Below are 17819 nucleotides of genomic sequence, written 5' to 3'. Positions count from 1 at the left end.
TGGAACCTACACAAATATCTAATAACAGGGAATCATGTTCTCCAAGAGTACACTAAGGAACTATTTATAATATAATGTTATATAAAAAGGCAAGACATAAAACACAGCATAATTCCAATTACGTTAAAACATATATCTGTATGTATTACCTATCTTCACTGCCGATTCCTCCACCAAAACCAAAAGAACATTAACAGTGGTTTTCAGAGTATTCGGATTACTGGTGATATCTTTTCTGCTTGTATACTTTTTTCTTTTCCAAATTTTCCCCAATAAAGTATTTTTTGTCATCAGAAAGCAAACTATTGTTTAAAATATCTAATTAATCATTTATATATCTTAAAGTCAAAATTAAAGTCTTAATTTCAAGACTCTATAGTCCTTAAATTATATATATATTTGACTATATATATTTAAAGTAAAATCTTAAAGTCTTAAAGACTATAGAACAACTTGAAGTAAACTTCATTTTATTAAAAATTAGGAGACTGCTCTAAACATCTAGACATTTCATTTCATAAAACAAGACCTTTTGTTACTACCAAGAAACACCACTGTTGTTTCCAAAACATTGCAGCCACACTACCTTTCAGACAGAGACCAGAAAAGTTCATTATAACAACAGCCTGCGTATCACCAGAGTTGTTCATCTGTAATACAAGAGGGCTGTATTCACTGACCTCTTCAGTACCCACTCTCTCTCATCACGTAAATTTATTATCTAACTCAAGAGACGTAAAATTAAGCAAGGGGTTCTCCCTTCCCAAAAGCTTGAGAATTGTGGGAATTAAGAATAACATTCAGGCCGGGCACAGTGACTCATGCCTGTAATCCCAGCACTTTGGGAGGCCGAGGTGAGTGGATCACTTGAGGTCAGGAGTTCGAGACCAGCCTGGTCAAAATGGTGAATCCCCATCTCCACTAAAAACACAAAAATTATCTGGGTGCGGTGGCAGATGCCAATAGTCTCAGCTACTTGGGAGTCTGAGGCATGAGAATCACTTGAACTTGAGAGACGGGGGTTCCAGTGAGCCAAGATCATGAGAGACTCCATCTCAAAAAAAAAAAAAAAAAGTCTCCACTGCTTGATGTCAAAGCCATGGAAGAAAGTCCAGATGGTGATCCAAAGTGTGTGGCGTGATGACGTGATGAAAAGAAATCCCTCTCACATCTCTCCGGGAGACCAGTCACCTAAGTTCACTCCATTTTTATCTCCTATGCCTGTCCCTGAAACAGTGACACCTCCTTCCCCAGAGTGAGTGTTCTGAGGATTGATAATGCATGCAACACACCCAGCCTAGAGATCAAGGCATCAGCACATGCATATATATATATATATATATATATACACACACACACACACACACACACATATATACACACACATATATATATCAGTAGTTTTCTTCATATACATTTATGAAAGCATTATTTTTTATAAACACTGTAGCAGCAAAGAGAGCTCTGTAAAATGAAGGAATAATAGATACACAAAGCAACGCTCCCACAGGACCCTGTTTCACCTGTGCCATCTTAACCTCATTAATACCTTTTTGAAAACATGACATCTTGACACCGGGCAGAAGCGAACTCTGCAGACAACATCTTAAATATATTCTCCTGCATAGTCAACTAACAAGTTGGCTTGACTGTTGACACAAGTCCAAAAGAAGATAAGGTCATAAAGCATTTGCCTGGCTTACTGACAGAACAAAAAAATAATTTTTCTTCATATAATTTGTTCCTGTTATGGAGTTATAGATCCAGAATACTAAATATCTGGGAATGTTCAGTGAATATTATAATTACATCCTCTACTTTGAGGAGAACAAGGCTGAAGAATTCAATACTTATTTCTTGCCTCACATACATAAATTAGTTCTCCTTTTAGCCTCACAAACAAAGTGAACAGGCCTGTCCCTTCCTAGTCCTCTATTTAATCGGGTTGGGCACTAGGGCATTACCACCTGCCATTTCACTTTTCAGTAAACCTTCAAGTCCCATCTACCCAGATTTGACATTATCTGGTGCTGAGGTTAGATTAGTAAAGAAGAAAAGGGGATTCATGGTCCTTTCCCCTCCCTTTCACAAGGTAATTTGTGGGGAAAGCACAGAAAAAAAGTATTCAAACAACACTAAAACACATTTGAGGCTTGCCTCCCTGGCTGGTTGGCATGGCAAGGCACAAATCCAAAAGTTAATTTCAAAGTATAGCTTTGTGAAGGTCATGGATGAAATGATCCCCCAAATCCTGGCTGTAATAAACACTCATGCAACACTCTCAAATAACCTGGAGTCAGCCAAAAGGTTCAAGAGTTTTCCTCACTCCAGGAAAGATCTTGAGACTTGTCTTGACTTGCTGAAATGCCAGTTGTATAAGACGCTGCCTCCTCTGCAAGCAAAGGAGGACCTCTCTGGAGGCTCCACTGTATTATTAAAGGGTAGTCTTCTCATGCAGCCCTTAGTTCAGCTAGTCCTTCACTTTTCTTTGTTTGAACCATGCTCTTTGGGGACAGTATCACTTCAACTGCCTCCCCTCCTGCCATACCCAGTCTATCCTAAATCCTCTTCTCAATCTATCTTAGGGGAAATCTTCCACTTCAAATCACCATTCCAAAGTTCTTAAAATGCCAGGCTATTTTACAGCTACTGCAAGTCTCCATTACCTGCCCTAGGGCGGCAAGCCAGAGGCCAAAGAGAGAGGATCACTGCTGTTCAGCAGGAGGGAAAAGTACCCTGGAAACTGCTCCACAAACAAGCAAGACAGGAAATGCTACAAGAGTCAAAAATAAACAAACAAACAAAACTAGTGATGCAAGTGATGAGGTGAGACCCAGACCAGACCAGACAAACATTTAACCCACTCAAGAAAATTAATACACTAAGGACTGTTTGGTAAGAACCTAGAAGAAGTGAAGAAAGAAAGAGAGGAAGGACAGAAAGACAAGAAACATAATCATGTTAACTTTATTAAGACTAAAATTAGAAGATTTTGTCTCACCTTAAAAAAAATCCATCTTCTAGCTCTCTTTGAAGAAGCAATCCACTGGAGATTTTTTCCCCAAAAAACTATGGTTTTGAAATCCATCCTTTTGCTCAGTTACATCAAATACCAGAAATATAACATTTTCAGAGGGAGTAAATTTTGAAAGTCACATATGGAAAAGCAACACATGAGTATATTCTTACCCAGTTGAGAGCTTTCTGCATGGTGCATTACTGCAGAGGGGTGAACCACAAGGGAAGCGGGGAGAAGAAAGACCAGCGGGAGAACTTTCTGAACTCTCCCTGCAAAAGTGGGAGGCTAGGAGGATTTATAACTAACCCACGGCAGATCTGTGGTCCTGGAGCTACCCAGCCACACTGGTTAATGACCAACATGCCCTTAAGATGAGGTCATGGAGAAGCTGGAGAAAAGATGTACTAATTTTTTGAGTTTTTATTCACCCATGTTTATTGAGCACCTACTCTAGGAAAAGTTCAGTGCTAAGTCCCACATAAGTGAGAGGCAGGGAAGATAATTATAAAAATATAGAAAATATTGTCAATATTCTCAGGCATCTTAAATTAAGAAAAGAAGACTGCACATGTGCACACACATGACATGAGAAACATATGATGTCATTAGTGTGGTCCATGCAAAGATTTGCTGAATTCTGATCTCCCATGTCCCTGGTACCACCTCTTATTTGATATGGCTGTTTTCTTTTTCCCCTAGATCCTGGACTTATTTTGGCTCCTAACAACTCCTTCACTTGAAAGATTCAGGTTGGTATTTTTCACCCTGAATCATACAGTTAACATAATCATTCTGAACTGGCATTATTTTCATCACCACTCGGCCCTGCAGCACTTTTCAGTTCATAGGGATTTTCTTCTGTGACATTTAAAGACAACACTACCCTACATAACACAGGCTGAATTGAGCAGCACATAGTGGTACATGGTCTGAAGACATTCTCAGTGTAGATCCTGCTTGGGTGTCTTTCAGCAACACATTGTGCAGAAGCGAAACAGTGGCTTCCTTGTGTAATTAGGAAACAGTGGCTTCAGTAAGATAATCCTGTCCCACAGGGAAATGAGCACTGTGCTTTCTGAGTTTCAGGTCCCCACACTGAATAACAGCCTAAAGTAGATATATCAAATCCTACTCACTATGCTCTCTCCTGAATAGAGAGACACTAACTTGGGGAAAGTTTTGTATCAGCTGGAAGATGAGGATTAAAGCAAAGTCTCTTTCCATCATATTCAACCTTACCTACTACCTCAGGTAACATTTACGTATCAATGAAGATAAACTGTCTATTTTCATAATTTCTATTATAGACTTTGCAGTTGTACTTTTTAATCATATTTAGTATTTCTAAATTAATCCTGAAAGATCTGAAATGAGAAAGTATAATTTTTAAAACTTGAGAATAGATTTCTAGTCCTGTAGTTCTAAACAGGGGGATGGTGAGCATTTTGCCCCCAAGGGAAATTTGGCCATGTCTGCAAACATTTCTGGTTGTCATGACAGAGAGATGCTACTAGCATCTAGTGGGAAGAGAACAGGGATGCTGCTAAATGTCCTGCAATGCAAAGAACAGCTCCCACAACAAAGCTTAAAATGCCAGGATTGCTAAGTTGAAATTTTCAACTATAGTAAAAAGAGCCCTGAATTAGGAGTCAGAAGACCAGGGTTCTAGACCAGGTTATACTATTTATTAGTAATAGGACATTGGGCAAGTACCTAAGCTCTTTGCAATTAATTTTTTTCATATTTAACATGGGAGTAATAACGTCTGCTCTACTCACCAGCTCAGAATTGTTTGTAACTATCAAATTTAAAATGTATGTAGTACGCAAAAGGAAGGAGGTACTTTTATTATTTAGCATCACAACTTCTTCAACATCAACATCCTCAGACATAAATTCAATCTACAAATATTTATGTAGAGCCTACAGAATGTTTTACTCTTATACAAGAAACCTATATGCTCACAGAACGTCAATTGGGCTTCAGATCCTCCACAATCCAGGCAAAGAAAAAAACTCTCATCACCACAAGTTTAACATTCAGTTTTTCTCTTGTCAGAGATTTGCAGACACAGAAACAACCTTGGGTCAGAAAACACTTACCTCATGGATTTTCTTTTCATAATGGCAAGATCCTGGAGTCCTCAAAACACACTCAGGGCAGCACTGGTTGGCAGCAATTTGAAGCACTTCTCCCTGAGCGTTTAAAAGCAGTTCAAAGTAAAACAGCATTAGCACACACCGAGTCACAATAGTTCATCAGACCCCAAGTCATCTTACATTCACTAAATCTCATGCATTTCTGAGATGACAACAGACCGGATTAAAAGAATAGACCGAAAAAAAAGGTTCTGTGTCCATACAAGCTTCACTCAAAGATAAAATGAATCCCCTTTGTAAAAGTAATTTCCTTGAAAAAAAGTCTGCATCTTTTCACATGTGATGAAGTTGAGACTTTGTTTCACTAGAAACCCTCGGAGATTCACACAAGATAAGCAGTTTCCCCCTGCCAAGAAGAGGAAGAAGACTCAGGTGGGGGATGGCCACAGAGCTGGCAGGTCTTCCAGCTGTTTGGTGTCTTAGACAGCCTAGGGCAGCCAGTGCAGCAGCTGAAGTTCTCATGGGTAACTTTTACTTGGGACAGGAGGTTGCAGGACAAAGTTCTGAGAGTAAGTAATATCTCTGCAGAGGTATCATATATACACACTGTGGTAAGCTGAGTAGAATTCCTAAGCTCTAGTAAAGATCTACATTGTTTTCAGGGCTTCTACAATTGCAATTGTGTTTCTTCATACTATCAAGAGAATAGGCTACCACCTGATACCCCAGGATTTACTGGGGAGGTGTCACATGTCAACCATCCAATCACCACTGTAAAGAATCTGTTTATCTAAGAGTTATTAAAAATATGGAGTGAAGAGCATTAGCTTGTCTTTGAGACCCATGACTCTCATATTGAATCTTCTTACTCATGCTGCTCCTTACTTAGGATTTTCTCGAGTCTAGTGATGTGACAGAACAGGCAATGAGTGATTTTGACCATAAATGGTAGGAGACCCTACATTAGCCAGGAAATCATGACTTATCCACAGGATAAAAGTCTACCAAATTTCATCCAGTGCAATTTTTTTAAAAAAATGTGTGTGTCTGTGTGTGTATGCATGTGTGGTAATGTTATTAATATTTATTATTTATTTATTTTTGGTTGCTGCCATTTAAAAACATTGTACCTATGAGAGAATTCTAACATCAGATAATTATATCTACAAGAATGGACGGGAAATAGGACTAAGTTTTTACAACCATTAATCCACTAAACAGACAAATACATCAATAAAGTGACCACCAAATTTCTATTTTTTTGATAAAGAATAAAACTTATATGACATGGGATTTTATAAAATTATACATACTATGCAACATTAATCACTTTTCAGAAAAGTGTCCTCTGAACCCCAAGATAAAACTACACTTGTCTGATTTACATTAAAACAATTAGAGAAACTACATTAGCCTAATTTCCACTAAGAATTTCATACAGATAGATAATAACATGATCTAAGTGCTGATATTCTAACATGGAAGCCAGGAGCAAGGGAGAAAGACAGGTAGAATGGAAGACTTCAAGGAATGTTTCATGCCCACAAATTAGTTTTCTTTGTTTTACATAAAAGCTAATTTTCAGATTTAGCCCTCAAAGCTCATGTTATAAATATAATATGTATGTGTGTGTGAATGTATGTGTATGTGTGTGTGTGTGTGTATATACATATATATATATATATATTTTTTTTTTTTTTTTGCTAGTGGCAGTAGCGGGAGGGGAGAGGATGGTTCCCAACTTGGTCTATCTATTGAACTTCTGGTGGAACATGAAAGAGTTAAGTTAAAAGAGGAATAAAAATTTTGCCACAATAGCAAAGACTCAGAATCAACCCAAATGTCCATCAGTGACAGACTGGATTAAGAAAATGTGGCACATATACACCATGGAACACTATGCAGCCATAAAAAAGGATGAGTTCGTGTCCTTTGTAGGGATATGGATGCAGCTGAAAACCATCATTCTCAGCAAACTATCGCAAGAACAGAAAACCAAACACTGCATGTTCTCACTCATAGGTGGGAATTGAACAATGAGATCACTTGGACACAGGAAGGGGAACATCACACACTGGGGCCTATTGTGGGGAGGGGGTGGGGGGTAGGGACAGCATTAGGAGATACACCTAATGTAAATGACGAGTTAATGGGTGCAGCACACCAACCTGGCACATGTATACGTATGTAACAAACCTGCACATTGTGCACATGTACCCTAGAACTTAAAGTATAATAATAATAATAATAATAATAAATTATGCCAGGACAACAGGCATAAAGCAGACTGCTCAAGGGAAACCAGACATTTGGTTATACTTGGTGGAAACTAGAACCCTAGTTACAAAAGAGTCTGGGAAACATTTTTAGCTTTTCTGCTTCTATTATAAAGGAAGACAGGCTAGAAGAGGGTTGCACTAGATGTTAAGTGAGCCTATGTACCTGACCTGCTACCCATTTGTTAAATATGGGGCAGGCACAGTGGCCCATCCCTGTAATCCAGCACTTTGGGAACCTGAGGTGGGAGGATCACTTAAAGCCAGAAGTTCAAGACAAGCCTGGGCAACATAGCAAAACCCTGTCTCTACAAAACAAAATGCAAAAATTAGCGGGCATGGTGGCACATGCCTATAGTCCTAGCTATTTAGGAGGCTGAGGCAGGAGAATCACTTGAGCCCAGAAGTTCAAAGCTGCAGTGAGCTATGACTGCACCACTGCACTCCAGCCTGTGTGACAGAACCAGACCCTGTCTCTAAAAATAAATAAATAAATATTAGAGAGCACATGGATGAATATATTCCAAAAAAAAATCAAATATTATAACAATTTTATTATAGTGATATTGTTTGGCTGTGTCCCCACCCAAATTTCATCTTGAATTGTAGCTCCCATAATCCCTACGTGATACTGAAGAAGTCTCACAAGATCTGATGGTTTTATAAATGGCAGTTCCCTTGCACAACTCTCTTGCCAGCCGTCATGTAAGACGTGTCTTTGATCCTCCTTTGCCTTCTACCATGATTATGAGGCCTCCCCAGCCATGTGGAATTGTGAGTCCATTAAACCTCTTTTTCATTATACATTAAAAAAAAAAAAAATGTGCATGTGGGTGCTTGAAGAATGAGAATCAGGGAGTTCCTGCCACCTAACCATGTAACCCCGAACGGCTTGGTGAGCTCTGCATGGAACACAAAGGACTCCTTCTCCAGGCTTTGCAGTGTTGTGCTTTAGAAAGTGATTGCAGGGGCAAAACACATCAGTGAAGATTGCCGGGGGCAAGATTACTTGCTTAGGACCCAGGAGAACCACCAACAATAATGATGACAATTTGATCATTATAGCTAACACTTATTGAGTGCTTGTAATAGCAGGGTACTCCTCTACACATTTATATGCATATGTACATATATGCACGTACAGACATATATGTGTGTGTGTGTATACATATATATGTAGAGAGAGAGAGAGAGAAAGTTAATTTAATTTTTACAACAACTTTTTAGGTAAATGTCATTATTATCTGCATTGAGGTTTGCAACCAAAACCTCACCACACAATGCCATGCTCCTTTGCATGGCATTGTCTTTTGTGCAGACATATTCTCCAGAAATCCTTAGACAGAATAGCTTCTGACAGAGCTGGGTTAACTATTCAAGGTTCTAAATACCTTTGTGTTCTTTTTCTCCATCTTTTTCTGCCTGTTTGTCTGTCTTTCTGTCCCTATCCAGCTAGCTATTCTATATGCAGATAAGATACGGATATGGAATCCACTACCTGTGATTATAGAATGAGTAAATGATAGAAGATAAAAAGTAGTTTTCAGAATTGCCATTGACACTAGGTTATTTCTAGTCAATCCATAACCAAAACAAATTGCTTCAAAAAAATAAAAAATGATAAAAAGAAAAACAAGTCATTAACAGTAATAAGCCCAGTGTGATGGCTCACACCTATAATCCCGGCACTTTGGGAGGCTGAGGCGGCTGGATCACTTGAGGTCAGGAGTTAGAGACCAGCTTGGCCAACATGGTGAAACTCCGTCTCTACTAAAAAATACAAAATTAGCTGGATGTGGTGGCACATGCCTGTACTCCCAGCTACTTGGGAGGCTGAGGCAGGAGAATCACTTGAACCCGAGAGGCAGAGGTTATACTGAGCAGAGATTGCACCACTGCACTCCAACCTGGGTAACAGAGTGAAACTCTGTCTAAAATAAAATAATAATTTAATTTAGGAACAGTGAGGATTCAAGAACTTGTGCCACATACTAACATAAGGGTACCACAGCAGATTTGAATAACAGCAACACATGCTACTGAAAGCACAGAGGAAAACTTAAAAGCAACACGGTAGAGTAAAATTCACACTGGGACATGAGCCAAGGCCCAAGGTTCTTGACATAGCCATGCCACCTCCTAGCTCTGGGTAAGTGACTAAACCACTAAAAATCAGTTGATTTATTTACAGACTAAGGAAGTCTGACTAAATGATTTCTAAAGGTTCCTTCTAGTTCTTCCACTCTATGATCTTATTTCATCACTTGAAATAAAGAGGCCAAAAGCTCTGTGGAATAATTCTATGATCTTACAGTTGAAAACGTTTCTTATGGTTGGATCATCTGGTATAAGCCTCTCATTTTAGAGATAAGGAATCTCTTTCTTTAGAGTTCATGCTCTCTGATTCCTATATTGCCTTCATCCACAAATTTGCTGATCACTTTCTCACATTCACTCAGTAAAGACTTGATACCTGGATTCTGCTTTTTTTCTACTTATGTCTAGATCATTCTAGACAACTTCAATGCCCATTAAAATGATATTCTATCTTTGTACACTCTTAATCACCTCAATTCAAGTGATTTTCATCTTTATTTCACACAGCTGTGGCCAACCTTAAAATCTGTCCACACCCCAATGAACTTGGGCCTTCTAGTTTTTAGCACCCTCTCACCCTTATTTCTTCCAGGGAGATCCTTGAGTACTTCTTTACCTTCCAGTCATTCAACCCCCAGCTGGCCTCCCATTCTCCTATTCATGTTAGCTTCAATGTCCAGCAACTACTCTTTCTAATTCACTTACTCTCTCCCTCCTCCCCTCTAACTCCCATCTTTTCAATTTCTCTCTCTAGTCTGGGCTATTACCCTTTCCCTCCTAAGGTAATTATATCTCTTTCATGGTAATATCAAAAACTAAAAAGTTAAACAAAACAAAACCCTCTCCCTTCCCTTGTGCAATCATTCCAAAAATGTTAACTAGGTGACTTCTATGTGCTGCCTACTGTGCTGTTCGATGGGCTGCAATAGTGAAGACAGCAAGATTCCTGCTCTCAAGGAGCTAAGAGTCTGGAGGAAAAAGCGGATAAGTAAACAGGCATTGCAGTCTGGTCAAGGGGTATGAATAGGGCAAGCACAAAGTGCCGCGGAAGCACACTGAAGGGTTTGATGGTTGGGGATGGGAGATTCAGAGAAACCTCTCAGATGTAATGCTGCCTACCTAAGGCCCCACTTCTCTCCTTCCACCCCCCAGTTAAGCTCCTGAAAGGATGGCCTTTATTGAGCCTTCCTTTCCCCACTTTCCATTCACTCCTTTAATGAATGCCTCTGCAATACAGTTTCCACTCCCCCTACTTCATTGAGATCAACCTTAGCACGGCCACCGGTGGCCTACATGCTGCCAGATCTGAAGGGCCATATTAATTTCTCCTCCCACTTACTCCTTTAACTGTGCTCAACACGGTTAATACAAACTTTCTGGGCATCTTCTACTCCCCTTGATGACTATAATATTACCTCTTCTTTGACCATTTCTTTCCTTTCACCTCTCTGACCACAGTTTCTCAATATTCTTAAGCACTTTCTCTGATGCTCACCTCCCCTTAAATGACTATACTCCCCAAATTCCATCCTTCATCTTGTACCCTTTTCCACACAATCTCTTTGGATGAGTTCTTTAATTCTACATGTTTGCAATACTATCTATGTGCTGATGACAACTACATTATATCTCCAGGCCCATCTTCTCCTCTGAGCCTTAGACTTACATATCCAGCTACCATTCTGACATATCCACCTGGGTCTTTCCCAGACATTTCAAACCAATGTGTCCCAAACTGAAATCTCCATTTTTCCCAGATTGGCTGTTTTTCCTCATTCTCCTGTATTCTCAATATCAGTTGGTGACTCAGCTAACCAACTAGTCATTAACCCATAAATATGGCAGTCATTTCTCCTTTTCCTTTCTGTCACCCTCCTACCTTCATCTAGTTCTGCTGATTTATCCCCTAAATACTTGTCACACCTGCTCTTATCTCTTGATCTCTACATTATCAGTGCTCCAGTTCTACTATTCATCCACTCTGGGTGATTCTCTCGGCCTCTGAACTGATCTCCTCATTTCTAACATTATGCATTATCTTTGAAAAACCAGAGACACTTTTTTTTTAAATAGCCAGTCATTCCACCCTTATGCCTAAAACCTTTGTTAGTATTCTATAACCTTAAAAATAAAATTCCAAACTCCATACTGCAGCATACAAGGCTCTGCATAACCTCAAACTTACCAACTCTCTAACCTCATCTCTCATTAATTCATTCATTCAGTCAGTTAAAAAAAAAAATTATTGAGTGTCTACCATGTGTCAGGTGTTATTGTAGGTGTTGTGGATATACAGAGAATAAAAGAGACAGTAAACAAAAAATATCAATAAAACAGATAGTAGTTAGTATCAGAAAGAAAAATAAAGTCTAGAAGAGGAATACAAAATGTGTGGTAGGGGGTAGAGATTTACAATTTTAAACGGAATGGCATCCAGGCAAGACTTCAAGTAAAAGATCAAGCAATATATGTATACATTGTATACATATATTGTATACATATATACATATGTATAAACACACATCTCTTTCTCTTATTCATATATATATGAATATGCATACCAGGCATATATATATGCATACCAGGCACACTTCTGCCACAGAGCCTTTGCACTTTGCTGTTCCCTCCGAAATTGTTCCTTCTCAGATATATACATGTATATTCAGGGAACAGCAAGGAGGCTTGGTGTCTGAAGCAGTGAGCAAGGGAGAAAACAGTAGAATATTAATTAGAGGGGCACAGTAGTAGCTTAAAGGACATTGTGAAATGTTACTTTGAGTGAGAAGAGAAGCCACTGGAAGCCACTGGAGGGGTTTAAGGAGAGAAGCAACATGATCTGAGTTCAATTTTATTAGGATCACTGTGTCTACTATATCAAGACTACAATGAAAAAGGCAAGTATAGAAACAGTGAAACCAGTTAAGAGGCTATTGTGAGAATCCAGACAAAAGGATGATAACAATGGAACCAGACTGACAGCAGAGAAGTCACATTTGGAATTTACTGTTTCATGAAGGAAGAGCTGGGAGGGGATTGCTAATGTACTAGATATGGGATGTGGGAGAAAGTGGGGAGTCAAAGGTGATGCTAAGTTTTTGGGCCACAGCAACTGGGAGAAGGGGGTTGTCATTTATCAAGATGAGAAAAACTAGGAGAGCAAATTAGGATGAGATGAAATTACGAGTTTGATATATAACAAATATGGGAGACTTTTTCTGTGAAGAGCCAGACAGTAAATATTTAGCTTTTGAGAGTCACACATGGTCTACATCGCAACGATACAATGCTATTATTGCAGCCAAGGTCAATACATAAACAAATAACTGAGCCTGTGTTTCCATAAAACTTTATTTATCAATGGTGACAATTGATTTCACATAATTTTCACATTATAAAATACTGGTTTTTATTTTTTCAATCATTTCAAAATGTAAAAGCCACTCTTAGATCACAAACTGTACAAAAACAGGCAGTGGGCCAGATTTAGTCTGCTAACCCCTGATATAGAGCATGTTTAGATTTCAGCAATGTAATCTATGTCTTCTAACATGTAGTTCAGGGCTTCTTCCATGATAACACAATTCTTCACATGAAGTGGGGAAGGGCATTTTTCATGACGTTTTTGCCACCAGCTCAGATTCTGACTTGGTTTGCTTATTAGCAAACCACATAGTGATTTTTTTTAGGGAATATTTACCCTATAAACATAAAGCTCCATAACATACAACAAAATCTTATCAAATATGTCAATACTTAAAATATTCCCAGCTTCCCAGGAATACATTCATGCAGAAATGAAGGAATACTCTTAAAGGCATACCTTCGCTCCAATGTCAGGTACAAACAGAAACTTATTAGCATTAGATGGCATAAAGACTCAAGATTAATTATTGGAAGGAGCCGAAAACTAGAAAAATAAACTTTAAATTGACAGAATGCTTTATGAATAAAATAATTGGTCTTGTCCTGGGAGTTTCAAAAGTTCAAATTTAAAGCTTAAGCTTTTTTAAAAAATAGATTCACTTGAAAAAGAAAAGAGTTAGCAACTAGAAAAAGTATTATTCTAACAGAATAGATGTGTAGTCAGAAAAAAACTGAAAATTTTTAACAGAAGGGAAGGGAGGAAATACCAGTCACAGACTTGGTCAAATACAAGGAGATTTATTGAGTCAAAGACATGCTTATGTTCCTAGGGAGCTCAGTGGTAGCACAATAATACAATCAGTGGCAGACCCAAATGATATTTTTAGAAGATCTTTTTCAATAAGTCAGTTCTGACTTTCAATCCATTCGATGGTTCATGCATGCTGCAGTTAGTGCTAGTAGCTTTGGCATCAGTCAGACTCGAGGTAAAAATCTCTGGTCAGCAGTTTATTAATTGCATGATCATGGTTAAGTTGCTTAAAATCTCCAGGCTTCACTTTCCTCATCTATAAAGTGGGGATAAAGATACCTACCCCACATAATATTAAATGGGATAACATTATTAAGACCTTAAGCCAAGTCCCTGGCCCAGAGTAAATGCCCAATAAATGGAAATTGGGATGTTCTTAGATATGATACGTTAAAATTCTGGAAATCAGGATATTCTTAGATGCAATACGTTAAAATTCTCTTCTGCATTTCATTAAGCTTCCAATCAGAGATTAGAATAAATGTCAAAAACAGATGTCTGAAATGATCCAAAAACCTAACCCTTCACTGACTTTACCAATACATTTAGGACACAATTAGGATACCGTACCTTCTCAAAAGCACATTGAGGGTTTCTGCAAACAGCAGGTTTGCAGATAACGATATCACCATGGCAACGGCAGTTCTGGCATGAATCAGGCTTCCAAATTGTGGTATCCTGCAAAGAGGCATAAGCTCTGACTTAAAAACTGATCAGTCAAGACATGAGCACACAAAAGCAGCACCAACAATAGTCCCACATCCTGGACAATTAAAAGACAAAGAAAAGTCACAAGCACACCACACATAGTACTTGCTGGGCACTGATTAAACCCCATGAGGCAATATAATCAGTATAATCCATTTCACAACAGTCAACCCACGTAGCCAAAGACAAGGGGATGCAGCAGAGAGCTGTCGATACCCAGAGTAAAAACCATTGATTGACCTGAAACCACAGGAGGACAAGTTGCTTCCTGACTTGAAGTTTTGCTTTGCTGTTAACTAGCAGAAACCATTGGAGCAGGTTTAAAGGAAAATGACACTTTTGACTAGCCCTAACCAGCATCCTAAAAGCAGTATTCACCACTAGATATTATAAGCACCACAGGCTTCATTTTTCAGTTCTTTGCTACTTCATCATCTTAACATTCATCAGAAATGAGGATTTGAGTAAGTAGTTGGATTTTTAAAGACAGATGCACCAACACATGTATGTGTGACTATTTTGTGCCTGGCTGGGTGCTGGGCATATTGAGGTATAAATGAAGCATAAGTGTGGGCAGTATCCACAAGGATCTCACAAATTATTTGGGGTCATGAACATGAGAGAATTAAATAAACATAAGTTAATGTGACTATGTTATTACTTCACAAATTGGAAAGGAAAACAATGGTCGCAAACAGAGAAGTGAACCCTGGCTCAGTTAAGGGTCTCAGAAATTGCTTCCCTATTTCTCATCTTCCCTCATGCTGAATCCACATTTCAGTTGTGCCCATTTTGAAGTAACTTTGAAACCAACTATCTCATAGCTTCCACAGAAACCTGTTTCTGTCCATTGAAAGGCTGTTCTGATGACTTCAAATTGAAACACTAAAGATCCCATAGACTGTCCTGAGATTCATTTTCCCAGAGATTTCTTAACCCAAATTCCTGTTAGAATTGAAAGCAGCCATACTATTTGGCTAAATTTCAAACACTAAATCTTTTTGAAAAGTGCTGTCCATGTTATTCTCTGGTTTAAAAGTATACACTGCTCAGATGACGGGTGCACCAAAATCTCAGAAATCATCACTAAAGTACGTCTCCATGTAAACACCACCTGTTCCCAAAAAATCTATTGGAAAAAAAAAATTTAAAAAAATCCTCAAAGCCAAAAAATAAATAAATAAATACAACTATTTCATGGCTCATCTTTACCTCTGATGAGATAAAATGCAGAACCCATAAGCTGATCCGGTCTCCCCAGCCTTGACAACTTGGTCAACACTATTGGACAACCCCAGCCTCCTCTTTCCTGGTCTCATATCTCATTCTCCCCTGGATTCCTACTCTTCCCTGACTTTTCCTGAGAAGAGTTTGCAACCAAGAAGCTTCTTCTTAGTCTCAACACCTCAGAGATGAATCATTCCTAATCCTTAACTGCCATTCAGGTATAGCTCTTCACTAGCCCTCGGTGACCTCACTTTTTCCTGCATGCACTATTATACAGATGTTTGTTTTGTTTTATTTTGTAACAGGGTCTCACTGTGTCACCAGGCTGAAGTGCGGTGGAATGACCACAGGTCACTGCAGCCTCAATCTCCCAGGCTCAAGTGACCCTCCCACCTCAGCCTCCCAAGTAGCTGGGACTACAGGCATGCACCACCACACCCAGAAAAATTTTGTATTTTTTGTAAAGACAGTTTCACCATGTTGACCAGGCTGGCAACAACCTCCTAGGCTCAAGCAATCTGCCTACCTCAGATTCCCAAAGTGCTGGGCCTACAGGAATGAGCCACTGCGCCCGGCCCTGTCACACTTTATTGCACTCATTTATATTCCTGTTAGCCTTACTGGACCAGACTGTGGTGCCTGAAGTGGGAACTATCCTTGGCCTGGCACACTATAGATCCTTAGGAAGCAAGAGTTCATAGTTCCTAAGTTGCTTAATGAAGACCTGTTCCCTCCTTTCTAAACTTTCTCACCCTGTTTTCCTCAGCCAACCAGTAGTTGAAGTCCTACTAAAATACTTTATGGATGAGTAGGATAAGTTTCCAAGCTCCTGACAGAGTCCTCAGAACACCAGCATTCAATTAGAGCTGAGAAGAGCTAGAAACTGGTGGATGCTAGCAATGGACATTTTCACACAAAATGGCAAAAACCAAATGTGATGATTAATTTCATATGCCAGCTTAGCTAGGCTATGGTGCCCACTTCTTTGGTCAAACACTAGTCTCAATGTTGCTGTGAAGGTACTTTGTTGAGGAGAGTACCATGAACAATCGGCTGACTTTTAAGCAAAGGAGATGACCCTCTGTAATATGGGTGGACTCATCCAATCAGTTAGTGACCTTAACCACAAAAACTGAGGTTTCCTGAAAAAAAGGGGAATTCAGCCTCAAGACCAAAATATAGCATTTCTGCCCAAGTTCCCAGCCTGCTGACCTGCTCTATAATACAGTTTGAACTTGCCAGTCCCAACAATCGCATGAGCCAATTCTTTAAAATAAGTCTCTCTCCCTCTGTCTTACAGAGGTATCCAATAGGACATATATGTATATATTATTGATTCTCTGGAGAACCAAGACTAATATACCAACATTGGTGTAGATTTACATGGATATGCACAACATTTCCAAGCAAAAAATAAAATCATCCTTTAAAGTCAAGAAATGTTAGCTAAATTCACAACCTCTCGGGGAATGTGCTTCAAACTCTGGGGCCTCTCCAAAGTCATTTAGGAAATATAAAATCTATCTGAGGTGAGATTACATTCCCAATATCTGATTTACAAAAATACTGAATCAAAGCAGAAAAGCACCAGAACTTGGCTTAGAATACCTCTGAATTTCTTTCTTTTTATTGCTATAGCACATTCTTCAAATTTGGCAATAGTGTGACAACTACAGTCTACTCTTATCCCAAAGAGCGAGGACAAGAAGGTGAGAAAAAACAAATTTTATTCCCAAGCACAATGTAGTATGTTTCCTGTTGATTTCAAGAAAACAATCTTGGTTTCAGGATACAGATTAAATAAAAATGACAACTTCACAAAACCAGCAGCTACTATTTATTGATCAGTTACTTACGCTCCCCACTCTGGGAGCAGGAAGTGCTGATCACAGGGACAATTGTGGAATAGAGGGAGGGTGGCTTTTCCCACCTCTGCCATCTTCCTGCAAGGCTGGAGAAAGTATCTGTAGTCAATGCAACACAAAGCCCTTACATACATGTCAACCCTATGAAACTGGCACTATTATTATGATTCCGATTTTACAGATGAGAAAACAGGATGAACGAGATTGAACCAGTTGCCCAAGTTCACAGGGTTCTTAGGAGACCTAAGGACTCAGGCTCTGGAGACAGACTGACTAGGTTTGAATCCTGGTGACACCATTTATTAACTGAGTCTGTTATTAACATGTCCATGTCCAGGTTCCTCATCTGTAAAA

At 39.1% G+C, this 17819-nt stretch overlaps 1 protein-coding gene across 1 annotated transcript in view; it reads right to left on the bottom strand.

Annotated features, from left to right (window-relative positions):
• FRAS1 (Fraser extracellular matrix complex subunit 1) overlaps window positions 1-17819 on the bottom strand; it is a 455628-nt gene that overhangs the window by 278601 nt on the left and 159208 nt on the right. Inside the window, exons 3-4 of the mRNA XM_011941729.1 lie at window positions 14236-14343; window positions 5122-5214 (exon numbers count right to left, since the gene is read on the bottom strand). Of these exons, the coding sequence (XP_011797119.1) occupies window positions 5122-5214; window positions 14236-14343 (201 nt within the window). The remainder of the gene's footprint in view (window positions 1-5121; window positions 5215-14235; window positions 14344-17819) is intronic.

Source organism: Colobus angolensis, unplaced genomic scaffold, assembly GCF_000951035.1.
Source record: "Colobus angolensis palliatus isolate OR3802 unplaced genomic scaffold, Cang.pa_1.0 Scaffold200, whole genome shotgun sequence".
NCBI classification, from domain to species: Eukaryota; Metazoa; Chordata; class Mammalia; order Primates; family Cercopithecidae; genus Colobus; species Colobus angolensis.
This window is presented reverse-complemented; position numbering and strand designations above follow the sequence as displayed.